Source organism: Amphiprion ocellaris, chromosome 5 (genome assembly GCF_022539595.1).
Source record: "Amphiprion ocellaris isolate individual 3 ecotype Okinawa chromosome 5, ASM2253959v1, whole genome shotgun sequence".
Taxonomy (NCBI): domain Eukaryota; kingdom Metazoa; phylum Chordata; class Actinopteri; family Pomacentridae; genus Amphiprion; species Amphiprion ocellaris.
This window is the reverse complement of record NC_072770.1, coordinates 15,123,683-15,151,255: the sequence shown is the minus strand read 5'-3', so window position 1 is coordinate 15,151,255 and position 27,573 is coordinate 15,123,683. Positions and strand designations below refer to the sequence as shown.

At 37.8% G+C, this 27,573-nt stretch overlaps 1 protein-coding gene and 1 long non-coding RNA gene across 5 annotated transcripts in view; one reads left to right on the top strand and one right to left on the bottom strand.

The window, feature by feature from the left end:
• LOC111562655 (contactin-4) overlaps nt 1-27,573 on the top strand; it is a 136,068-nt gene that overhangs the window by 93,578 nt on the left and 14,917 nt on the right. For all 4 annotated transcript variants that reach the window (XM_055010938.1, XM_035943983.2, XM_055010937.1 and 1 more), the window contains 8 exons: nt 8,475-8,602; nt 9,182-9,354; nt 10,952-11,069; nt 17,554-17,712; nt 20,059-20,208; nt 20,839-20,909; nt 21,328-21,562; nt 21,661-21,776. In XM_055010938.1, the coding sequence (XP_054866913.1) occupies nt 8,475-8,602; nt 9,182-9,354; nt 10,952-11,069; nt 17,554-17,712; nt 20,059-20,208; nt 20,839-20,909; nt 21,328-21,562; nt 21,661-21,776 (1,150 nt within the window). The remainder of the gene's footprint in view (nt 1-8,474; nt 8,603-9,181; nt 9,355-10,951; nt 11,070-17,553; nt 17,713-20,058; nt 20,209-20,838; nt 20,910-21,327; nt 21,563-21,660; nt 21,777-27,573) is intronic.
• LOC129349010 (uncharacterized) lies at nt 122-15,311 on the bottom strand. The gene is made up of 3 exons (XR_008601792.1): nt 14,915-15,311; nt 14,114-14,257; nt 122-2,615 (listed from the first exon to the last, which is right to left on the bottom strand). It is a non-coding gene; the product is annotated as an uncharacterized LOC129349010 (long non-coding RNA).

Below are 27,573 nucleotides of genomic sequence, written 5' to 3'. Positions count from 1 at the left end.
AAGGACGCCGTGGAAAACACTCCAGAGGGTGCCAGTATAGCTCAACGCATTAAGCTGGTGACCCACCTACAGGAGCTGGTCTCCAATCCAGCGGCCCGGGTTCGATTCCCACTTGTGGCCCTTTATTTATTTATTTATTTATTTATTTGGTAGGGACAGTGCACATTAATGAACGCCCATTTATTTCGAAATGGGCGTAAATATGCCAGATTATAGCACAATGCTAATTTACATCCGTAGTCCCTAAGGAAAAAAGACATAACAGTGAAACATAAAACAATAAGTCACAATAAAAGCACACTGCAAAAAGTACACAAAGAAAACATAACAGTGAAACATACAATAAAACATAGGACAATGAATCACAATAAAAGGTCAGTAGGTTGCAATAAAAAGACAATAGGTTGCAATAAAAAGACAATAGTTCACAATAAAAAGTCAGTAGATTGCAAAAAAAAAAAAACACAAGGAAATTATGTCAGTGGTCACCAATGTTCCCTCTAATTTTTCATGAGTTTGAGCAAACACACAAACTCCCTGAGCGTCCCTTGGACCACTGTGAGCAACATCAGACATGTGCACTGTGGTCACACCAGCATCACATCCATTCAAGTTACATGGTTCATTAAAAGAATCAAATTACAGCATTTACATTTCTGTTAAAACACTTTGTCAGCAGGAGCCAGTTGAAGGCTGCAGTGATTTTAGTGACACTACAATGTATAAGAGTGAAGTTATTGAATATTTGTCTCTCTTTACTGTTGCAGCGGTTTTGCAAATTGCAGACGGACCCTGTTCACTCCATAGACACCAATGTTATTCCTGTAGCTTGAAAGACAGCTACTTTTGATAAAACTGGGCTTGTAGCACATTGTCTGCCTTGCAACAATGGGAAAGAGGCACCGTTTATGTTTTGACAACCTATATCTAATGAGTTATTGATGCTGGAAGCCCGAATCTGTGAATATCTTTCCAACTTTACTGAACTTGGGGCCACTACCACCTAAGGAGTGATAGATTTAATTTTGAAAAAAGCATTTAGCCATACTTAAAGCTTTAAGTGCTTTATTAACACGGAACTAAAAATTTTGTATTGTTTTATTATCACAGGTTCTGTCTGAAAAGAGGTGGCATCATTTTAAACAGTAAAATTAAACTAACAAAATGACCAACCAGTGAGCAATACTGGATTCTGCAAAGACATAAACAACTTTTTTTAAAAATCTAAATCTTATCTTAACACAGTTAATGTATTAACTTATTTTTGTGTGTATGCATGTATTTATTGATTTATTTAGTACTGTTAACATAGAGTTCTGAGTGAATTTTTCTTAAGATAGGCAAAGGCCATTTATTGATCACATATAGGCTATTAAATGTTTCTTAAAAACTAAAAAGCATTTAAAAAAAAAACAACTTAGGCATTTATTGAGTCACTAAAATACTGTAGAGTACAGACCACATCAGCATGATTATAAGCATCCTCTGGTAAATTAACAACCAGATACTGATGTCTCTCACCATATGGACTTCAGGAGATGACTGGGGGATGATAAACTGTGACCTACTGGTTGGATTCTCTCTGTTCTCATGTTTCTTACATGTTTGTCCCCTGACAGCCGGGTCCTAATGTTTTTTGAGCAACACACCATACTATGACGTTTTTACAATGATGGTTCTACTATGGAACCAGTTTGACATGTTCAGGTGTTCTTTGTGTGAAAACTCAGAGATTTCAGGTATCAGAAGGTGGTTTTCAACTTTCATTGTTAACTTTCTGCTTCAACTTTAAACTAAATTTCCTTCACTAACCCAGCCCTCTGGACTCCCAGTAAGCTGTGTTCCTATTGGCTGTCCAGGTGGCTGCTTGGTATTATCAGGAACACCTGAGCAGCTCAGTGTCTTCCTGCTTTATTTAGCTGCAGACAAACATTTCCTCTGCTTCTCTTCACCACTGAACCGGGTTTGGCTCTGTTGCCTTAGTTTGTTCTTTAGGCGTTGGCTTGCAGCTTCCAGCAGTAAAATTGTCTTTAATGTGTTTCTTGGTGTGTTTTAGGGCTTTGTACTGGATAGTTGTCTTGGTAAATGTGGTTCTTTAGCCACAGTTAGCACATGGTGCTGATGTTTGCAGTGATTAGTGGATTTGGTGCAGCTGAGTTGTGTCTTTATCTTGGCTGTAGTGAGTCTTTAGAGGTTTTTGGTCAGACACAGTCTGTATTCTTTTGAACCAAGGTTGGTTGTCCAGAAGGTAAGAGTTCCTGTCCTGATTCTCTGTTCTCAGAGGTTCTCTGGTAGGCTGCAGGAGACTTTAGTGTTTGGGTTGTGTTAGTTTGGTTTTTGTATGGTTTCATTTGGACGACTATCTTGAGGCTCCTCCATGTGGTTTAGTGAGGTTTTCTGGAACGGTTCTACAAAGCAGCCTGCAGCAGAAGAGACTGAGAGTTTTTAGGAAGTTCTGGAGACCAGACTTTAGAGCAGCAGAAACATTTGTCAGTAGTTTGAGCAGGAGAAGGTGAGCTTCAGAGTAGAAATGAGACGGAAGCCTTCTTGACCCGTGTGGTGAGGTCCTGTACCAAGAGTTTGAGCAGGTTGTGAAGAGTCTGTAGTTCTTTGGTCTGAAAGCACAAGAAGAGTCGACTCATTAAAGGAGAAAACAGGAGATATTGTTGCTTCTTCTGTCACTCTGCAGTTTCCTTAGACTGAATATCAAGTTTATATTTTAAATGATTTCCCATGTGAGCCCAAGAAGACTTCAATAAACTCCCTCCCTCCCCTGGACACAACATATTTTATTAAGATGTTAAATGTTTTTTTTGTTTGTTTTTGAGTTTTAATCATAGTTTTAGCATAGTTTTTTTCTCTTTGCTTGTTTAGTTTTGTAATCTGTGTGAAAGGTGCTAAACAAATAAAGCTGAATTGATAAACTGAATAATTGACTAACTCATGATTGTGACAACAGAAGTATTTTCATTGTGATTTAAGGGTTTGTTTCATTTTTAAGGTTAGGGTTAAAATCTTGACAGAAAAAAAGATTAAAGAAATAAACTACAGTAAAAAAGCAATTAAATCAAAGGAAAAAAACATTTAATATAATAAAACTTTTAAAAAGAAAATTAAACATTAAATACAATTAAATTATATTAGACAAAATATTTAATTAGATAATTAAACGGAAGATACAAAGCATGTAATTATGAAATTAAACAAAAAAATTTTAAACAGAAATATTAAACATTAAAGATTAAATATTTTAGATAATTAAACATTTAAAAAATACAATTAAACAAGAATATTACACATTTAGAAAAACACAAAACATTTAATTAGATTATTAAACCTTTAAAAGTCAAAACATTTAATTAAAAAATTAAATGTTTAATTAGAAAATTAAATCTTAAAGACAATAAAAATTAAATAGGAATTAAACAGAAAATACAATGAAGCATTAAAAAAGAAAATTAACCATTAAAAGATGGTAAAACATTTAAAAAGAAAAACCTTAACAAAGATTTAAACGAAAAATTAAACATTGGGAAAGAAAAGGAAATTTTTCAAACAAGCTGATAAAACATTTGAAAAAACAACAAACATTAAAAAGACAAAACATTTTGAAATCAAATCAGACATTAGAAAAGAATAAAAGGTGAGAAAAGAGCAAAACTAAACATTTAAGAACAATCAAACTAAAGACAAAACATTTGAAAAGACACCAGTTAAACTTTAGAAGATCAAATTAAACAGAAGAAACAATAAAATGATCAAAAGAGCAAAAACAGATAAAGGCCTTAAAGTGTTTTCTAGTCTGAAATGAAATGAAAACATCAAGTTGTTTCTTCAAACATTTCATCTTTCTATGTTCTTGGTTTGATTGTGGACAGATTTACTAAGAACTCATTTCAGAAAACTGATTTCCAGATAAAGTCTACTAGAGGTTGAAGGCATCGATCAAACTAATGTTACCTTCTGATCTCCACAAACTTTACTGTTCAGTGAAGAGAATCAAAGTTTGTTGAGGATTTCTAAAAAACCCACAGGTGAAGGTCTGAGAAGAACTCAGATGGATGGTCTAAATGTGAAATCAAGACTCATGGTCACAAGTTTTAAGGCTTCTGTTAACTAGAACGTTCAAACTAACAGAGAAGTACTGAGAAACTTCTAAGATTTCAGTCCTCAGACTGTCTGAAGGTTCAAACTAACAGAGAACTACTCAAGAACTTTTAGGTTTTCAGTGCTCAGACTGTCGAAAGGTTCAAACTAACAGAGAACTACTCAGGAACTTAGAAGATATCAGTCCTTGGACTGTCTGAAAGTTAAATCTAACAGAACTACTGTGGGACTTAGAAAATTTCAGCCCTCAGACTGTGTGAAAGCTCAGGTCCTGAGGACTCGGGAGGTCTGGAGGCTTTGGAAAGTCTTGGAACTGAGGGTTCCACCCTCCAGCACAAAGGCTGAAGCCCAACCTCCTGAGAAAAACGGTCGAGTCGAGACTCGAATTTAAAAAAAACTCGAAAACGCCAAAAAATAGATGATAAATGCGCAAAAAAAAGAAGAATTAGTATCTGAGCGAGTAGCTCAGGGGGATAAGAAGAGAGACTGCGGACTGGAGGGTCGCAGGTTCAAGACCCGCCACCGGCCTTTTTCTTTCTTTGTCTTTGTCAGGATTTTGAGAAAATTTAAGAAGGGTCTGGTCTTGAACCAGCGACCTGCAGCTCCATAGGCAAATCCTTAACTCACTGAGCTACAGATCAGATGAAAAGAAATAATTTCGTCGTCCCTTTGACATCGTAGTTCCTGAAGTGACCACATGGGTGGAGCCAAGGCGGAGTCTGGGTGGAGTCAGGGCGGAGAGTAGGCGGGGAGGTGGGTGGCGGCCTCCCCCCTCTACTCCCCCACCTCCCACCACACCTTCCCCGGCCCGACGAGTTCTTCGAGTCTCGATGAGTTCCTCGAGTCTCGACAGGTTTTCCCGAGTTTCTTGAGTTTCCACAAGGTCGGAGGCAGAACAAGTTGTCATGAAGAGGTGTTGAAGTCAGCCAGGATGGAGGGACATTTTACAGCGACTAGAAGGAAGACGACTAGAAGAGCAGGTCTTTAACCACCATCCATAAAATCCATGGAGTTGGCTCCAGAGAAATGAAAGAAGGTCAACTTTTATCAACCTCCATCCAGATGCTCAACTTGATATCTTTGAGATTTTTAGCACCACAAACCTTTAGTATCACACTTTATTATCCTTTATTAGGACTTTCATGGAATCCACCAGCAGATTTAGTTTTTGTTGAGAAACTTTATTCTTGTCGTCGTGGGACTGCAGTATTTAAAACTGTTCCTTCTATTTGACCTTATGTTTATTAGTTTTAGTGGAGAAAGTTTGAATTGTCAATTAATCTCTTAAAAACTAAATAATAAATTGGATTAGTCAAGAGGTTTAAATTTCTTACTTTGTCATATTTTAAATATGACAAAAAAATATAAAAATAAAGCATCTTGAGACAATTTGACCTGTAATTGGCATTATATGAATAAAATTGAATTAAAATTGTAGGTATCTTGTAATGTTGGAGTAATTCAGCCACATATGTTAGAAAACACATTTTCTTTGTCCATTAATCTGTCATTTTCTCCAGTAATTCATTTCTTGTTTTGGTTTATAAAATGTCAAGCCCAAATATATTCAGTTTACGGTCATAAAAACCAAAAAGATTTACATTCATGATGCAGGAATCAGGCAGTTTTTCACTTTTTATCTTAGTTTAGTCAGAAAGATAGTTGATAATGTGTGAATTGTTGCAGCTTGTGAGCCGTAAAAGGTTTTAATCTTTGGGGCCGAGTGTCAAAAAACATTTAGAAACCAACATCAACAAAGCACTCAACAAAGGGAAATCCAACTTTTGCATGACAATGTCTAATTAAAGGACATTTATTTCCAATGTAAATGTGTGATATTCATCCTCTGGAGCTTTCTCTTCACATCGTCTTCCACCTGGACTGGTTTGGTCGGGAGCATGTGCAACAAACATTTGAAAAACTGCACTTTAACATCAACGAATGACACTGAAGTTTAATCTCTACATAAATGAGACTGAGTCTGGATGTGCTGCTCTGTCATTAACTCCTAAGTTCAGGGAAAGTTCAAACAAAAGAGGACAGTTCAGATAAGACTTGAGAATGAGCTTATTTTGAACAAACATCTCAGACTTTCTGAGCTTCAGCACCTCTAGCAAGATATTTTAACAACAAGCAACTCAAGAGATCCAGAAGTTGGAGTTAGCTTTAGCTGAACCAAAGAACATGTGGGACGCTAACCTAGCAAACATTTCAGACTTTTCTCTGTGAATTCTGAGAAATAATTTACTATTTAATGACAGAGCTACATATCTTAACTCAGTCTCATTAAAACACTCTAATTCAGTGTCATCCATCCATATTAAAGTGCAGTTACCCAAAATGTTTGTTGCATGAGCTCCAACAAAACCTGTCCAGGTAGAAGGCCACTTTGACAAACAGGAAGTGGAAGATTCCAAGCAGATTTATAGAAGGGGGAACCGGACTGTACTAAGTGTCGTCGAGTATAGAGGGGTGTTTTGTGGGTTTTTAAGGCTGATAATGATTATTAGTGAGACATTTGGAGTAGATATTCATTTACAGTAAATGAAAGTATTTAAAATCTTGAGTTAAACTTAGAAGAACACAAACTCTAACAGAAAACTTTGTTGATACGTTTTTGTTTTGTTTACAGATGTTAAGTTAAAGGAGTTTTATTCGTTACGTATAACCAATCAAATCACTCCAGAAGACGGAGCGACCACAGGTAGATTAAGGTTCAGAGCCAAAGTAGCACCATTTTTAAATGTAACACATTTAAAACACTCCAGAGAGGTCCTGAGACTGCTGTGAGTACTTTTTTTAATAAAGTCAGACATGGTGGGGCGGGGCGAGTCCATGGAACACCTTGAAGATCATACAAGCACATTTAAAATTTTTAAATTCTCAAAGCTCAATAGGTTGTGCTTCTCTAAGATATTACAGACATGATTTGACTTTGCTGCATGTCTTCCCCCAACTCTTCTCCCCTGTTTCCTATCTCTCTCTCACTGCGCCTATGAAAATAAAGCCGAAAAAAGGCCAAAAAAAATAACTTTAAAAAAAAAAAAAAAAACACTCCCATGTCGAAAAAAAATGCGATTTTTCAACATGTTGTAAAAACGTGCCATATGATGTAATAATGTAAAGTAGGCCATGAAAAACACTCCAGAAAGGTTTTCTTTGAAAAAAAAAAATCATCATGAATTTTGGCGCAAAAAAAAACGCCATAGTATACTATGTCGAAAAAAAAATGCGATTTTTCAAACATGTTGTAAAAACATGCCATATGATGAAATAATGTAAAGGAGGCCGTGAAAAACACTATGTTAAGGTTTTCTTTGACAAAAAATCATCATGAATTTTGGCGCAAAAGAACGCCTTACTATACTATGTCGGAAAAAAAATGCAATCTTTCAACATGTAAAAACGTGCCATATGATGAAATAATGTAAAGCAGGCTATGAAAAACACTCCAGAAAGGTTTTCTTTGAAAAAAAAAAATCATCATGAACTTTGGCGCAAAAAAACGCCATAGTATCCTATGTCAGAAAAAAAATGCCATTTTTCAACTTGTAAAAATGTGCCATATCATGAAATAATTGAGCTGGTTTATATGTATAATGGTGTGTTTTTGTAACATATATGTTAAAAATGACATTGTGTTTTGAATTTCACTGTATTCCCCCATCACCCTCTCCATGCCGCCCCTTCTTTCCCCTCACAATTGATCACATCGCCACTAGAGAAACCTTGTAACAAAGGGAAATGTAGATCACGAAAATGAGTCACCAGCCGTTACACTCATACAGCAACAAGGTCATCATTCCTCTGTGTAATTGTTGTTTTAGTCATGTCTTCTTCTAGCACTCTCATCAGCCTGACATTTTTTTCAAGTGAGATTCCTCCATATGCATATCTCCATGTTATTACTTTTCAGAAATGTCTTGTAGCGTGTTGATACCATCTCCACATGTTGGGGAGTGATAAGGCTGCAGGTAAAGATCCCTTTCAAATTGCCTCTCCTGTGCCGCCCTCCACCTCATATCATCGTCCTGCCCGGCCCCGATGGCCCGTTGTGTGTCCAATTAATACGTGCATTTAAGCTATTGTGCTGCAAATACTATGCTGACCCTACAGCAAATCTATTCTGCTTCAGCTAAGATAATTGTTATCTTCTGAAGCATGCAAATAGATTTTTGGAATAGATTCTAAAACCTTCATTCACAAAGAAGTAAATGGGGGGGGTTCGTACGGCTCGAGAAATGAGGCCGTATCGCAGCCAGGAAGTAGTTATCTGATTCTCATCATCATTTTTAATTCAATCAAGAACTGAAGAATTGATAAGCAAATGAAAAATGGGCTGTTTTCAGTTTTGTCGCTCTCCTCAGACAGACTATCATGGAGGATGGGACTCTGCGCATCACGAATATCTCCAAATCTGACGAAGGCAGGTACACGTGTGTGGCCAGGAACCTTTTCGGAACATCCAGCAGCACAGGAACACTGATGGTGAAAGGTATTTCTATTTTCACTTCAGGTTTCCACTAGCATACCTTCTAAGCCAAGGGTTTAAACTTTTGTTAAAGGAAAAAAAATACTAGCTCAAGCATGAAATTGATAATGAAATATATGGTCGTTTTATGTTCCCGCCTGTTTGACAGACATATAAGTCATCTATGGTTTTGTCAGCTGTGAGTTATTGTTCATGTAGCTGAGTGAGGCAAACCACGGCCGTCTATGGCTGTGAGTGAAGAATATTTTCATTTAATTTAAAAAAGAGCAGCTCCTGTACCATTTTCAGGTTTAGCCTTTTAAATAATGATGATTATAGAGAGAGAGTCCTTTTATTTCTTTGTAGTTGACATCGTGATTGCAGTGTGTTTAATTATCCATTACTGAATTATGGGAGACATTCGCTTCCTAAGTGAAGTTATTTAAGGTCACTTAATTACACTGATAGACCAGAATCTGCCTCAGTATTCTGGGCAAATTAAGCTTCATTACCTTCTTCTTTTGGCCGGATTTTATAGAGATACAGTGGTACATAATGTAACAGATAATGGTCTTTTTTTCCCCCCTTGCTATAATGCTGAAGAGCCCACCAGAATTGTAGTTCCACCTTTGAGTTTGGACGCCACTGTGGGACAGAGTCTGGTGTTGCCATGCGAGGTGTCCAGCGATTCATCCCTGAGCCCCTTCTTCAAGTGGTTTTTCAACGGCAAAGCTATTGATTTCAGCAGGCAGGAGCACTTTGAGATGATTGGAGGGGTATGTATAAGGCGGGTGAACACTTGTGACAGGTGATTTTAGGCAAAAATGCTTGTCAACCATGCAGTTCTTTGTCAAAACCCCAAAATATTTGTATTCAATGAGACCCACTGCAGTTATACAACATGAATGACACTTTACTGCAATACAGACTGTAAATCTTCCCTGTAGGTTAACAGAAAAAAATGCACAATATACAATAATTGGAAAGGCACTGTAGACACTGATTATTTGCTTTCATGCTCAGAGTTTGAAGAAAAGACTCATTCATGTCTGTGCATTCCGCATAGAATCGAGGCCAGAAGGCTCATCTCAGTATAAAGACTGGAAGCAGGGATGAACAATGAACGAGGTTTCTTCCAACCTTGAAAGCTCGCTAATTAACATGTTACATCCATGCTTTTTTTTTTTAAATGACATAAACAGGGTTAGAGTGAACATGTTTATAAAGGACAATATTCAGTTTTAGGGTGAGTTATGCATGTCAGTACGCTCACCGTGATTGCCCACACAGCTGCGACATCTTGACACGTGTTTGCAGTGAGTCAGGATGCAACACTGTCCTATTTTCCAGCACTGCCATGCATCAGCTCCTCAAAAAAAACTGGAATTTTTCAGCTCTGTGTGTGTGTGTGTGTGTGTGTGTGTGTGTGAACCTTTACTACTTCTATGTGTGGAATGGAGCCCTCAAAATCTGTCAAAGGACATGATAATAATACTGATAATAGTAATAATAGTAACTTAACATCTTTATTTATATTGTGCCTAAAATGTTTTACAGACGGGGAAAAAGAACCTAAAAAAAACTAAAAACAAGGATACTCACAAAGATGACTGAACAACACAAGACTGGTCCAAATATGCAGATAATATACACAAATAATAGTAAAATAAATAAATACTTGATTATGATTATATATATATATATATATATATATATATATATATATATATATATATATATATATATATATATATATACATATAAAAATCAAATACTTTCTGAACAAAGGAGCCCAATTTATTTTTTTCTTTTGATTACAAGAATCAGGCTCCCTCTGGTTCGAGCACACCAGGCCCACTGAATTTTTCCATACAACACTGACGTTTCTGCACCAAGAATAATCACAACTGCTGTTTAAATTGCCTTTATGTATGTATGTATGTATGTATTTATTTTACACAGAGAGTCGCTATTGCGTTTATGCATGGCAGTCAAGTGCAAAAAAAGCATCTCTGAAAATTCTTGCTGAAGTCACTCATCTGAATTGTGAGGGTAACATGTAAACACAACAAACACTGATCCAAAGGAAAAAAAACTGTTTCAAAACTAGTCGTTTCTCTGTAGCCATCCTTACAATGTAAAACTGAATTAATTTGTTTTGCTAGACTGTCCTATCACTTTTTCTTCCCACCAAGTAGTTCTGTGGTGAATTCTTCCAAGCTTCTTTTGTGGAGGATTTACAGCACATGACTGAGAAAGAAAATTTAATGTGTTCCTGAGGCTCTTTCATACTTTTTTAAACTTTAGCTTTGCTGCTTTTGGTGTTTTTTTCTTCTCTCCAAGACTTTTATATGTATGTGTGTCTGTCTGTAGGGATTTGCAGGTGACCTGATGGTGAGGAACATTCAGCTGAAGCATTCTGGGAAGTATGTGTGTATGGTGCACACTGAAGTTGACACAGTTTCAGCAGCGGCAGACTTAATTGTCAGAGGTATGCCTGTTTCTCATTACTTGTTATCTTGCATCACTGTGGAGGTTTTCTATGTTTTTTTTTTTTCTTTCTGGGGAATGAAGAAAGAAAAACGCCGAAAAGAGTCGATGCCGCGTTTGTAACAATCGGGAAAACGGCTTTATTAGACTTTCAGATTGGCAAACATGAACATTTTGAAATTGAAATATTATGCTGTCATTAACCCATGGGCTCTAAGATCATTACATTTCAAGACATAATAAATAAGCACATTAGCAGTAAAGCTTCAAGGCAGTTCAGAGAGATCAGAGTCCATCTTCCTGCAGGAATCAAAACACTTTCCAAACTAAGTGTTTTTTTATTTGTTTGTTTTTAGCAAATTCAGTCAATTAATGAATCCAACTTAATTTAGTTAGGACTTTTCATACAAATTAAATGTAACACAACATAATTTACAGATAAAAATCCAATAAAACAATACAAGAAAACCAGCAAACCCCAACATAATTTTACAAATGTAGGACTCAGGGATTGAGGAGCTAAGGGAACGCTGTCATAAATAACACATGCAACACATCAACACCATGTAATCTGTGCAGGCCACATTTGATGATGAAACATAATTACACAACCTGTTCTCATTCCTACAGTGTTGAAAACTGCAATTATCTCAAGAATCTGGCATCTAGGAGGTACACATAAGGTGTCGTTTGGTGTTGGTGCCATCTGCATCAATATTCAACACTGATATTAGCTTTTCCAATTTAAGAAGAAGCTTTTATTTGTTTCAAATGCCAAATAGCACTATGAAACTGTCTTTTTGCATAACTCTGTTGGGGTCAGAGCCCAGGGTCAGCCATGCTAAGGGGCCCCTGGAGCAGGTAGGGTTCAGGGCTTTGCTCAACAGTGGCAGCTTGGCGTCGCTGGGGCTTAAACACGACCTTCTGTTCAGTAACCCAGAGCCTCAGCGGTCAGTGGTGACTCCACTGGTGACTCAGGATTTTCACCCAGGAGACGTGGAGGTTTGTGTCCCCTTTCAGAACATTATTTCATTTTGTGACTTAAGTTTCACTTGCTGTTTGGTCGAGTTTAGGCGTCTTAACTGCTTGGTTAAGTTTAAGGAAGGATCATGATTTGGGATAAAATACATCGTTTCAAGTTCATGTTACAAAGCAAACTTCTTGAAATATGACACCAGCTAAGAAACTTTGGCAACAGTGTCATGGTGTCTATTTCTGACGTTCAGGGAGTTTCATAGATCTATCAGATACAACACTGAAGTCAGAGTTCCTGTCTACTTCCTGTAATGCATTTCCCTCAATCTCTCCAGCCTTTTCAGGTTTCAGTATTTAGCTGCATCTGAATTTTAAAATTTTCAATGTCTTTTTTTCATGTGCTACATGTAGCTTAGACACTGCCAGGGTGGGTTGTGAACTCTATCAGGCTCCCTCAGTGTGGCATTAAACTAACTGCTCAGAATCAGAATGAGTGAGTGTCCTGACTGAACTTTTAATTCAAGGATTCACAGAAGAGCAGCATCCTTTTTGGTTGGCAGTTTGAATAAATAGAACTACTGTTCCCATTATATAGCACTTCCATTCAGCCAGGAATACCTGATAAATGTCAACGCATTACCTGTGCTGCAAGACAGTTAGCCGAGCCGTCAAACAGCATTCTTTGGTGTCAAATTTAAAATGCTTTCTCAGTAGTATCTTGATATGTGCAGCAGAGCAAGTGGAGCTAATAGAACTACAATAATCTAATTAACTTGGTCAGACAAACAGTGGATTACCGGAGTTGCTCTTACAATTGCACACATACTAATATAAGCTCTTATTGACATACAGGGGAGTGTCCCCTGTAATGCAATGTGCTAAAGTTGGAATATGCACATTTCATGTCATCAAGCTAACACCGCTTTTACATGTGTGCAGTATAATACTAAGAAGCTGTGAAAAAATATCAATAGGATTCATTCACTCTGCAGGGAAGGGTGGCGAGAAAACTGGTTTTGACACAAAGTTAGCAAAAATTCCAGGGCTATTTTTCGAACATAAAGTTGTGTTTGTCAGGTAGCATAGTTTTGTCATACATGCTACTTCTGCTCTGTAAGATGCCAAATTATGGGCCAGCAACTGATTTGTAATACATCTGCGAAATTAGACACAGGTCTCCTCAAGTAGCATGTTCAGTCAGGTATCATTCAGGCTGTACAGTAGCTGTACAACTTCCATCAATCAGATTTGTATGTTGGCATTTTCAGTGAACTTTCCAACAAGGAGTGACTCAAATGTGCCAACTTGTACATAAAGGTAATTAATCCAATATGTTTGAGTGATATTACTATTTTTATTACATTATCTGATCACATCCTTGATATGAAATCAACATTAAACAGTAGTTTGGCTAAAATATTGCAAATGTGCCTTGACACTTTTTTGTTCAATACAGTTTATTAGCTGTTTCATAATCGGAGCTCATGCTGTCACAACAGACAATCACATAACCTTCAACTGTAAAATCAGACATCATCCACTCCTCTATTGAAAATCTTAAAGTGGTTGATTTTATCAGATACATGTTGGTCGGTAAACTAGGTAAAAATGTTTCCAAAAATAAAACCAATCATTCCTGTTTGCGTGCTCCATTTTGTCTCACATTTAAATGGTTGTGAGAAGTTCTGAGTAAAAAGTCACAGCCTTATTTTCTATTAGTTCTCTCTCTATTATGAATCCAAAACAGTCTGACAACTACTGACAACATTTTATTTCTGAAAATTTGACCCGTAACCATGAAGAAGTTGCTGGTGAAAATGTGAGGTTTCCACAACCAAGCACAGCTGCGTTCATTCACAAAGACACCAAAGCACTAAAAGAAAAGTCCTGGAATATAAATTGGAGGAGAGTGTGGCACTCTCACCCAGCCACACTGATACCATTCAAACTGTCAAATAATCACATCCAGTTAAATGGGACTGCATAATCAAATGGAGGGAGAAAGTTCAGGCCAGACTGTTTGAATAATAACATAAAGTTTATTACCAAGTAGGAAAATTAGTGTCCAACCTTGTCAAGTGTTCTCCCACTTTCAATGACGGCTCCACTCATGAGTCAGACAGTTGCTTTCTTTTCTTCCTCTTTTATTTTGCAATGATTGCAAAGTCATGGAAACAACGATGGCAACTTAGGTGATAGGTTTAGGTGAAAAACCTTTAAACAAAACACAAAAGAACAATGTTCACAATATTGCATTCGGCAGATAGTAACAGCCATTCCCCATGTACAATTTCACCTCATTAGTAAATGTCGCTCAATGTATGTTTGTTAACCGCAACATCAAATAACTGAAGCCACAAACCATGGCATGACCAATTTTCAACAAATCCTATACCACACATGAATTTACCTGCATTTTAAAGAGTTGATTTTAATCACATTTTAACAATTTTTACTCAACATTTCTATCATACTTTTAAAACTATTTTTATACTTTTAATTCATATTTTTAAAATTATTTAAAGTGCATTAAGTGACTTTTAAAGTGCATTCCTTTCCAGATCCAATAAATAAACAAATAGAATAAAGTGCATAGTACAAACCCATCATTACGAACAGAATGAATTAACCGGTTTTTTAACCTTAGCTGGAAAACCTCTAATTAGCACCAATTAGCCTGCAATCTTATTTTCAACTGAGCAATTACAAACACAGCAATTCTGGCATACAGACATAAGAAAGTTATCAACCAGCCGCTCGTGGCTGACGCCGATCTCCGGGCTAATGCTAAAGCTAAAGCTAACACGTTCTGCAGCGGCTCACATCGGCAGGTTAAACAGTCTCCTACATCTTTCAAGATTCTGCTCTTACCGGCTGCTACCCGGATTTTTGTAGATGAAGCAGTCCTGCACAGTTTGCCGCAGATCCTCACGCACACAGCCACTTTGTTTGAGCGAGGTCATTCATTCTCCGTTCCTCCTAAGTGCTGCGTGTGTCCCTTTTTTATGCTGCAGGTAGCGAACCTGCAGCCGCAGATTGGTTCAGCCCCAGCTGAGTGTAGCACCTGTGTGAATACTTCTTCTTTCTATGAGGTTTCAGCTTCTCCCAGTTTGACTTGACAAACCTGAATATGCTGCCTTGTTTTATCAAATCCCATGTCATTCATGTTGCTTCCTTTTTTCCTCTCCTTTCACTTGATTAGTACCAGGCTCCATAAACAAGCCTTTATGTTTTGCTCTTCTCTACTGTTCTCACAGGACATCAGTGTATGCATATGGTGAAATTGAGTACACACATTTCTAATACTGCTGTCGCAGCATGACTGCTGCACAACAAACAAATGAACACAAACAGCAAGAGCAAACCAGCCAAACCACACCTACACAGAGCACTAATCCAGAGTAAGAGAAAAGGCTTACTGAGCAAAGTAAGCTCAGTCTACTCCAAATGGAGCTTTTATTTGCACTATGTATTGTTTGAACAGCTCTAAGGGAATACAGTTAGTTAGTGTCTGCATTGGACACAAAAAACAATCACTAATGACGGAAAATTAAATTAAATCGTGAAGCTTTGGTGAAACTTGCCACATTAGAAGGAAAACATTCAGAACTGCCTTTTTTTCCTCTAAGTGAATCCATTTTTGTCTCAAGAAGCAAAATACAACATTTTTAAAGTGTTTCTCTCTTTTGAAAATACTTCATACTTTACCTGATCACGTTTTTTTCCCACTACATCATCGTCATAGTGCTGTTTTCATCCCCATCTATCAGATACAGATAGATCAAATTTTTTGTGTGAAAAAGACTAATAAGATTTCCAATTGGCACCATATAAGTATGTAGGTTCCATGTGTTTTTTGCACATCTTATAATAGTATTTTACTCTGATTTACAATAATTTACTATAATTTAAGTGTCATTTTTTAACAGAACACAATTATAGGAATTAAATATGAAACATATAAGCATGATTTATGTTGTTTATGAGGAAGGTGTATGGCAAATTATGTTTTCCATATGTGTTCCATCTAATTTTGCAGTTTGTAATGAAATATTTAAACGGCCTGCACTTATGTCACCTTATTAACCTTTGCGGTTCTAAAAAGCACTTTGCAAACCACTTTACCACCTGAGCCGAAGCCTCAGCTACCCTCACTGCAATAATCAAACAAGCCCCAGTTATAATGGCATATGCTGATAGTTTTTATGCATGAATTTATCCCATTTATAAAAATGTATGAATCACAAATTCAAATGACATTCCATGAATATAAAACTAATAGCAGCTAGACATGCTTTATCTGATTAGCACTCAGAACAGTACATTCTTACCACATTATGGCTTACATGAATGTTCTAAGAAAGTACATCACTTCTGAATTTCACATTTCTAACATTTTTTCACAATTAGTCTCCTCTTGAATGCTCTTATTTTGAAGTCTCACTCAACCTGGAATGAGCGAGGGTCACTTTTGAGGGTATTTTGAAGATGTGTTCCTCCTATCAGCCACTCTGGATGAATTTGTACACTAACAACCAACATCACAAATTGACATTAAAACAAAATGTATTCATTATTTATTTTGGAAAAGCTAACTAATATTTGACACATGCTCTGAAAAATGTTTCAAAATGAGCATTTGCTACCTTCATGCAGCATTTTGGTAAACACAGCATCTCTGACTGTAATGCTTTCAGCCTTCAGGTCACTTTGGTTTATCATTTTAAGTGAAAATCAAAATGAAAAGTTCACCAGCTGTGATCCTGACAAAAGTGAGAGATGACTGCAACTCTTCCAGAGCATGTTTATAGATGTGAAAGTAACAGCTGATGCAACAATACACCGTCATCTACGTGTATCAGTCATATCTGGACCATAAAATGATTAAAAATAAACACAACTCATTAGTTTGTGATCTAATTTTGTCTGCCGTTACATTTCATTTTAAGATTCCGCTTTTTTTTTTTCATCTGTATGTGACATTTTGTATATGTCTTGTAATGTTTGATACAGTGCTTGCAAGATTTGGGTTTTACTAAAGGCTGCACAAATATTTCAACATATAAAGTACCTACAAGTTACCAAATTATATAAGGTGCAACAATTTACTAAGGATGTTGGTTTGACTTTCCTTACCCATTACCTAAAAGTTTTAGGATAACGGATATCAACATTTATCCACATCTTTTCCATCTGGGTGACCAGGAATATATTATTACTTTATTACAATAGATAGTGAAAGTTAAGCTGAAAAACTCCAGTATTATGTCTAAGTAAATGTAAACAGTCGATGATCGAACCTGATGTCCAGTTGAGCTGCAATATTCAGTGCTCCCAATAGAGGCCATTGTATCTCCCATAGTCCTGAACTATTGTTGCTACCAGAGGAATGAAACACTTAAAATGTGTGATGGGATGATGCTCTGCCATGCAATCGAACCTGAACATTTTTTGTTTTGTTTTGTTGTTGTGCACTGATGCAGGTGTCTCTTCTTGTCTGGATGTTGCAGGACCCCCCGGGGCTCCGGAGAGCCTGGTGGTGACCGACATCACTGACACCACTGTGCAACTGTCCTGGAGCTCTGGACCCGACAACCACAGTCCTGTTACCATGTACATGGTGCAGGCCAGGACCCCCTTCTCTATAGGCTGGCAGACCGTGAGGACAGGTAACAACCGCAGCAGACACTTTTATTTCTAATTCACGTGTTGCATTTTTGAGGAATTGCACTGTAGTAAGTGGATCTATGATTATTTAGGAGACATTGTCTTGTTTCTTAGATGTACTGCAGTTAACACAGAAAAGCCCCTTTAATACTTGGAAGTATTTAGTGAGCTGTCAGTAGCTCATCTTAATCATTGTGCAGAAAATTGCACATTACAGAACTTTCTTTCTCAGTCTGAAATTGAAAAATGTCAAGTCAAGTCACCGTTATTTAAATAGCACTAAAAAAAAAAACAACAGCCATTAAGTCAAAGTGCTCTTGAGTAGAGAAATGTATTTAGCATTAAGTATTTACACAACAAGTTTAAATATTAAGGTTAATACCTTTAAGTGTTATTTATTATGTAAATGTATCTGATTAAATTAAGAGTTGAGGTTACGACCTAGCAGTATTAGATATATTACAAATGAACTTAACTAAAATGTGAAGGCTAAGAACTTACAAGATTGGATACAATTAACTTAATTTAACTTATAATTTAAAGTTTAATTCTACATGGAGAACCCAACAAATGCAAAGTTATACTATGAATAAGTGTTGATCTCAAGCAGAACCAGGCTCAGGGAGAGTGAAGGGCTAGGGGAGAGGGAAAGAAGAGCAAAGATAAAGTAGACAACACTATCCGTCTCTAATTTTAATACAGGCTGTAGCATGTTCAAACTGTGGCTCACCTGAAATCTCATGAAGAGTTTTAATTAATTCACTGCAGCAGCTCATATTCTTGTTCTTTGGAGGTTAAGCTTACAACAGAGAGATTTAAACAAAAATGATCATCAACTCAAGATATTCTGACTTTTTAGCCCCATTACAATCACGATAGATTCAAAAACACTGGATTCAAACTACACTGTACGAGTAAATAACAGCATTTCTGTTCAAATTTTACATTTCAAGCCCAATCTGAGACAACTTTTTGCCTCTCCTCGGAGCCTCAGATGACTTTTGTTTGTCGCAGTTTCCATTTTAAAAGAAATTCCAAGTTATATGATGCACATGTGTTCAGTAGGATAATATAAAGCTGGTAAATTATTTAAATATTTCAGTGTTGGAACTGCTTTTTGAACTAATATTGGCCAATATGTTGGTCAGTCAGGCTCTTACTCAACAGCTACTGTGTGAGGGAAATGGTAGGGTGTACGAGCTCAGCCACAGATTGTCCAGCTTCGTATTTCTTTTGTCTTTCTTTCTTTTTTTTAATAAAGAAATACAGTATGTCCCCGCGACCCTAGTGAGGATTAAGCGGTGTATAGATAATGGATGGATGGAAATACAGTATGTGCTTATGCTTGTAAGGAGGAACACTATTAGTAAAGCACAGAAACACAAAAACAAACCCAATATCAGATGGTTGTAGGGAACAGACTAAACACTGATGCAACTACAGACACAATTAGCAATTTCCAATTAACTACTGCAATTTAGCACAACAGTTCTACAATAAATCACAATATCGAAGCTTATAATAGTCACTTTTTACACCATGCAAGCAAGGAAAAGTTAATTTAGTATTTTGTGCTTGCAGTTCATGGCATTTTCTCCGCAAGGCATCATGTGGCCTCTATTCCAGCTTATTAAAATTGCCTTTTTAAGGCTTTATGGCCTTAATTCTCTTAAGTCCTGATTATTTTAATTTGTTTACCTGTATAGGTCTTTCAGTCATTAATGCACATTTCAAGTGAAGTTTAAATTTTTAAGTGTCTGCCTTGTGGTAATATTCTTTATAATCCAAACTACTTACCAGCTTATTTTCCTCAGACACAAATTAATTTCTTCCTTCTGTAACATCGACCTTGGTTTAACTCTACAAAGGAAAAGATTTAAAATTACGACAAACCGACTGTAGGATGATGTTTAGCTCAGTCTTGTCAGTCACATAAACTGAAGCGACCCCTTCTGACAGCTTGTTCATTCCATTGCGTTTGTGTTGAAAATTGCATTGTGAGATTCAGATATTACTGTGCAATATCCAGAATAATTACAGAGCATGTAGAGTTGCTGGACCGATGACATACTATAATTGGAATAGTATTAAAAGATTTACAAATGTCATCATTTCAGTTTGATGTACTTCACTGGTTTTTGGAATGTCTTTATATATGTGTTTTTTTTATATATATATATATATATATATATATATATATATATATATATATATATATATATATATATATATAAATATATATATATATATAAATATATATATAAATAAAAAAAATTTAAAAAATTTTATTATTATTATTTTTTTCAAACAAAGAATACACATCTCAATTCTAAATTCTTTAATCCTAGTTCCTGATTCTGTGCCTGGACAGATGATGCATGCAACAGTGAAAGACTTGAACCCCTGGGTGGATTATGAATTCAGGGTGGTGGCAATCAACAGTGTTGGTGTTGGAGAACCCAGCACGCCGTCAAAACAGATTCGAACCAAAGCAGCAGGTATCCTCTCAATTTGTTGTTTCTCTTCATAACAAATTAATCAGTCCCACTTGGACGGTGTAATTTAACTGTTTGATTAGCTTCACTTTCTATCAGCGCTCCCTGTGATGTTCCTCATTTAAATCTCTGCTCCGTTTTCATGCCAGAACTTTGATTACAACATAAGTGAAAACTGAATTACACTTCTTTAACATGTAAGTATTAACACGAAGCTCATGTGTGTCAGCACCCTGGAACATATGTCAGGATTAATAATTGGCTGCATCAACAGGAAAACGTAACCTATTTGCACATGAAACATGAAAGTGTCTTTTTTGAGCTGGTTAGCTGAATAATTCCATCCCGCTGATTCAATCACAAGGGAACAAGTTTCCTGTTGTGCCCCACACATAGGGCTGGCATACGGTGCTCGGCTAATAACGGCAACACACACGAGTGTTGTAATGCCGCTATCAACAAAAACTAATTCCTCCGCTGTGTTATTAACCCCTTTTGTGTAAATAAGAAGGTCTGCATAATAGCTGTGATCACCTCATTCAAAGCTGTGTGGTTTAGCAGAATGTTCTACACCTGCAGTCGACCTAGCAGTCAAAACCGAGGCATGAATACGTTTCCTTTGTGTCTTCTTAGTTCCCAAGGTTGCGCCAGTTAACGTGAGTGGTGGTGGAGGAACTCGAGGAGAACTTGTTATTATGTGGGAGGTAAGAGGATCATGGGCACTTTTGAGTGGGCTTACATTGTGACAGAGTATTCTTCTTTTGATGAGAATGGAATTGTGGCAGAGTTACTGTGTCTGCAGCAGTCTGGTTTCAGAGGAATGGCTTTTAATTAAAGGCCAGGCTTTTCTGATTTGCTGCCTGCTGACTGCCCCTGTTGTGTAAATCAAAATGAAGATACAGAGCCAGTCCAAATTTTATGTGTAAATCCAGAAATGGGTGACAACTTTACATTTTCTGGATTGGCTCCCAAGAGTAGAAAGGTGCTGTATCGGTGCATTTGTTCAACAGTTTGTTAGACATAAAGCACTTTTTCTGCTTTACTTTTTTTACAACTCCCTAATTTAATTTCTGCTCACAGCTGTTTGGGTCAAAGGCGTAACTTTTTCTGTCCCCATCTCAGCCGGTTCCAGAGGAACAGCAGAGCGGAGAGGACTTTGGCTATGTTGTGGCTTTCCGCCCGCTTGGCAGCAGCACCTGGATCCAGACAGTGCTGGCATCACCTGATGCATCCAGATATATTTACAGAAATGAAAGCATCGCTCCGCTGTCGCAGTTCGAGGTGACGGTGGGCGTCTACAACAGCATGGGAGAGGGACCGTTCAGCCGAGTTGTTAGAGTATTTTCTGCAGAGGAAGGTGAGCGTGTCCACAAAGTTGATCATGTTAATTCGGCAAAAATGTATGCTTTCATTCCTAATTGCAAACATGCATAATTCATGATCCATCCCATTTAGAGCCCTCTGAGGCCCCATCGAGAGTCTGGGCTCGCGCTCTGTCAGCCTCTGAGGTCGAGGTTTACTGGGAGCCGATCCCCCCCAGGTCCAGCAGCGAGAAGATCATTGCATACGAGGTAGGATGAAGAAAAGTTGAAATAATAGTGCTACAAGGAATATTCAAACAAGAAGTCGACATTAATCCCAGAATGACTGACAGTACAATAAGCAGGCGCTCATTTGAATGTAACCACCGATGGTGACAACGTGGAAATGTTCTGACATTAAAATACTGCATGTGTCGGAGCAGCACGGCAAAATCTAGAGAATGAAGATATCTGTTGGCAGCTGTTTCAGTCTCAAAAAGAGCTACGCACCCAAGGCTGTCGCAGAGCTGCTATCAAAAAAATAAATAAATAGGACAAAGTGTGAACATCATACATCACTATTGCCTACAACAAACACTCTGCTGGGCTTTGGCTGTGGAAAGCTGAGACAACCCAGATATTCTACATGTTGAGGTTCACCCTGGTGGCCTGACCTCTGTAAAGAAGCTCTGAGGTCACTGCCAGTGTTTGGTGCAGCTGTGAGACAGGAGCTTAAAGCACCGTGATTTGGAACAAGACAGTGCAGTTTAGCCCAGCTTAGACTACTCATGCTTAACACAGGGAAAATCCATTAAAAGCATTCAGCTCTTTAACATAGAAATGCATTTCACAACTTTCTCATCTTAAAAAAGCTCAAGTTATAATTATTTGTAGATTTTGAAGCCTCTTTAAGTGCAGAATTCCACAATGTAAAATGGTTTTTATTAATCATGTATGTCCCATTCCCATCTAAAAGAAACAACAACCCCAAAAAAAAGCATTAAATCTTTAATTATCTCACTGTAGAATTTACATTATTAAACACTCTTCCAGGCAGCTGGATGAGACTAACTCTTCTGATAAAAGTGTCAGCCGCATGTGGGCAGATATTTGTTCAAATTCTCACAATGCCAAACTTTTCCTAAAGAGGTCTACTGGGATCCTGTGACATATATTCTAATTGTTCTATTTTAGAGCTTAAATTGCCTCACAAATCCTGTTTTAATAGATCATTTGAATCAGAGAGGCTGGGCTCGGTGCCAGCAAATGTACTGAACAGACAGTCAATTATGTTTCACTTTGGCTTCAAAATATCCAATATAGTACTTTGGATTGTCTAATGGTGAGATCTACAGTTAGAGAGTGAATTTCATATCCAGTTAGGTAGTTCATTTCAGAATTCCAGCATTGCTTAAAGCTATACAAAGACTTTAAAACACACACAATGAAAATGAAATAATTCAATTTCAACTGATGATTGAACTAAGTTTCTGACTGATGGTGGAAAACACTTGCATACATTCACATGAAAAAATCTGCCTACTAACGGTCTAATTACAACTAGTCAAAATGACATTCATGTTATGTGAAATCTTAATTTCAGTGAAACCCAGATATTAAATGTTACAGAAGTTGTTGTAGACACTGCATCAATGCATATAAACTGTAACATGAAACTTGAATACTTAGATAATGCCCCAACAGTTCTGTTCTTGAAGACAGTCTCTACTTCCCTTTGACTAATGATTTAGTTCAGTTGCTGACTGATGTTAGAAAACACATGCATGCATTTAGTTTAAAGCTCCTCTTGCTTTATGAGCTGTGCACGAACCCTGACCCTAACTCTGACAATAAATTTGCTTTTGCTGTAACCTTCCACTGCTTACTTTAGCCTTGTACGAGCATTATTCCCTCTGGACTGCGATCTTGGCTGGGTGCTCTTGAGACAAAGTATATGTCCTGTTAAGGACATCATTTATTTTTGGCATTGGTTTGAGTGGCGATGGCTCATTCTCCAGATTTTGAGTTAGGAAGCAGTTAAGTGGGGTTATACCAGCGGGCTGATTAGGCAGAATTTTGACTCTGCTGTTACTATTCTGTTATGTCCCAGCACTGAGTCCTTGTTTGGCCTTGATTCGACCAAGGCCTGGTAATAACAGAACTCTGCAGGCTACCACAGTCTGTCATTTTTCTCCAACACATCTGTGCCAGACATTATTTTCCCATTAGGGCAATTTTACACCACATTGTATAAGTGGGGTAACATCCCACAGACCATCCATCCATCCATCCATTATCTATACACCGCTTAATCCTCACTAGGGTCGCGGGGGGGGGGGCTGGAGCCTATCCCAGCTGACTTGGGCGAAGGCAGGGGACACCCTGGACAGGTCGCCAGTCTGTCACAGGGCCACATGCAAAGACAAACAAGCACTCACACATTCACACCTACGGGCAATTTAGAATGATCAATTAACCTCAGCATATTTTTGGACTGTGGGAGGAAGCCGGAGTACCCGGAGAAAACCCACGCATGCACAGGGAGAACATGCAAACTCCATGCAGAAAGATCCCGGGAAAGCCGGGACGTGAACCAGGGATCTTCTCGCTGCAAGGCGAAAGTGCTAACCACTACACCACTGTGCAGCCCCATCCCACAGACCATCTTACTTAAATTTGTCCCTGACCTCTTCATCCCTCCACCTCATCATCATTCTGCTGTAGGGAAGGAAAACACTCTGGTTTGTTTGTATTTCCTTAAACCAATCACAGGTGGAGCTTAACAAAAGATGCACAGATCGTGTTCCCTCAAAATAGTGTTAGTGTTAGGGGAATTATTTTGGCTCTGTCATAAAAATGCATGATTCACTGACAAAAAAAATAAATTAAAAAATGGCAGGGCTTCCTTACTGCACAATGTGAATCCTCTACGAATCTTAAAATTTTCCATGTGGTGGCTGATTTGAGGCATGTAGCGTTTGCATTAATTTTACCTATCTGGACCCAATAAACTGGCAACTGCATGTAAGTTGTAAAATAGACAATGTTGGTGCTATATTTACTTCTTATTTAGTTGTGTTTGGCTCTTCACAACGTCCTGAGGGAAATATCTGGTGTTTCAGCTGCTACATGCATCACTATAGTCACCAGATTGGCTACTGTGTTTGTATGCTGTAGGTTTTATACAGGGGGGTGTGCAGGGTTTTTGTTAAAAAAAGGAACTACCTGTTGTGGGAGTGAAAGTCAACCAGAACTAGAGTGGTGGTAATTATTTGAAGGATGATCACAACAAGTGGCTCATTTCACATTCAAGTCATTGTGTGAGCCATTGTTAAAGTAAAATATATAAGCTGCAGACACATAAAGGTTTAACTCTGAGATAAACCAACACTGCAGGTATTACTTGCTCAGTAGACGCCACTGACTTGTTTGCTCCTCTTCAGTATTGCTGGTTGTCACTACAGTGTCACCAAAATGGCTGCTTGTTTGGTGTTTTAAAAGCATCACCAGAAGTATAGCTCAGTCTCCCTGTGTTCCTACACAGAAGCCTTTTCAGCTACTTTTGCACTCTAAGTGAGGTTTCTTCTACTTCATGTACACTGGTATTGTGTGTTGGGCTTTCTAAAGGCAGGTGGGTCACATCAAGAGCTGCACTTGAACAGAATGGACACTGCAAGCTGCTGCTAACATGCTGGTTTTACTATGCACCCTGTGTAGACACTGTAAAAGTACTACACACATGGATTTAGATAGGTTTTTTGTTCTATATGATCGTAATGGTGATGACATTAGCACATGGTGATAATACTGTGAACACGAGTCCCTCGCTTGGTTGGGCTTTTGGTTGAGGGGCCAAACTGTCCCTTTTTTTTCCTCAGAGACACACAGAAAATGTGTTATTAGACCTACTTTTCCCAAGACCCAGAAAATAGTTGGACTGTAAACTTTTCTACCTATTGTCCTCAGGAGGAAATCCAGAAATAACCTCTGTAATCTCCCAGAAGAGGATACCCAAATCCTCCCACAGTGAGTTCCTCTCTCCAGTCAAAGACGAAGGAGGAGGAAAGTGAAAATGGAGAGCATTGCTCATTCACAATCTCTTGTCCATACGTGCTGCCAGAAAAGCAGCATTTTACCCCCAACTTATTTTATCAGAGGCTTTTAGTGAAGGGGAACTGGAGAACATTTTGTACTTGTTGCACATTTTTTTCAGAGAAGCATTTAGTTTTGAAACTACTGATTTTGTCCACCGTTTAACACAAACAGTGACTTCACTTTGTACAGCATGTTGTCTGTGACACATGAGTACGTTTCCATGGAGGACACTGGAGAAAAGAGGATATAGTTAATGTGCAGATGCAAATGTCATCTCCGTCGCCAGAGGCTAAGCAGCCAGCTGTGGAGCAATGATCCTACAAAGCTCTTGTATGGAGCTATACAAGAGCCAATCTGTTCCAGCAGGGTGTCAGCCCCAAAGGCCTCTCCATGCATCTCAGCCAACAAACACCACTTAGACACTGGTAGCAGCATCTTTGACTTTAGCGTCCTCCAACATGTCTCCTTGTTCTTGACGTATTCCAGGATCACAGTGGCACAAGTACATGAAAATATGTAGTTATCTAGTTGTACTCTTGCATCCTTGTATTATAAATACGTCTCAGTTTGTAAATGAGGAATCTCTGTCTGTATGGCTGTGTGTAGATGTCTGTTCTTTACTTTTCTCATCAACTGTTCATCTAATCTACATCACACTTTGCTCGTACAAAGCTGGGCCATCAAGTAAGTGCAGTGTTGAGTTCGAAGTTGTTTGGATGAGTGCTTTTCATGTTTTGGCTAAAAGTTGTATTGTGGTACGATTTTGCAGTAGTATCCTTAGTTATTTGGCCGTTTATGGGCGGAGCCTATTTGCAACATCATGAAAGGTGCATGTATGACATCGCATGGTCAGCTTACCATTTAATAGCTAGACTGTGTATGTATTGCAGATATCCATGATTCAATTCTTCCTGGTCAAAAAGAGCATTTCATTTCATTTCAGTGTCACTCTTCCTCTCCATGCTTCAGTTATCAACATTATCATTCATGTCTGGACAAATTACATCTCTTTGACCATTTATGTGAGGTGTCAGCTGCCATATTCACACGTGATGTTTGAGATATTATCTGGACTGATCTGAGCATCTTTACTGTCTAGGAAAAAGAAAAAAAAAAAAAAAAAAAAAAATATATATATATATATATATATATATATATATATATACTCACAGTGTAATTAAAACTAGTCAAAATGACATTAATTTTATTTAGTCAAGCTAAAATATTAAATGTAACAACAGTTGTTCTGACAGTAGATACTGAACTAATGCATATGAGCCATGCCTGTAAACATGAAAACTTGGGAAAAGCCTCAAAAGTGCTACAGTTATTTTCTTGCAGCGAGCCGCTCCTTAGTGGTATTTTTGTCATTTGTAGCTGTGTTTGGAGCAGCTGTTTGAAAGGTATGAAAGAAGCAATGTGACTGGCTGAGAGGATAATGATTCATCACCACACCCTTCAAATTATCTCCCTCTTCATCAAACCCATCATTCACAACGCTGCTTCACCTACATGAACATAAATAGCGGGAGCATTTAGATATCTCAGACTGAATGCACAGGACCTAATTACAGCTCCAAGTGTTGACAGACTGAGAAAGCTAAAAAAAGAAAAGCATCAGCACACTCCATGCCCGCCTCTCAGCAGTTTATATTACAAATCTGTCATCACCATTAGAACTATAGTTGCACATAAAAGTCTTTGACTTTGCCAGGATTAACTTGGGTTAAGACAATCTGACATGTCACCCTAGGAAAAGAGGAGGTGTAATTATAAAGAGGAATGAATGGCCGACTTCCATGGAGCTGCTTTGGTTTCAGAGTCCTGCTATTGTGCATGCTGACTCATTGTCACACTGTCATGTCTTACTGGGACACTTGAAGCACAACAGCGCCACTTTTAATATTATTAGCAGCTGTTCTTTTCAACTGTAAAAGTCAAGATGTCTCCTGTGAAAAAAGGACTATTGAAC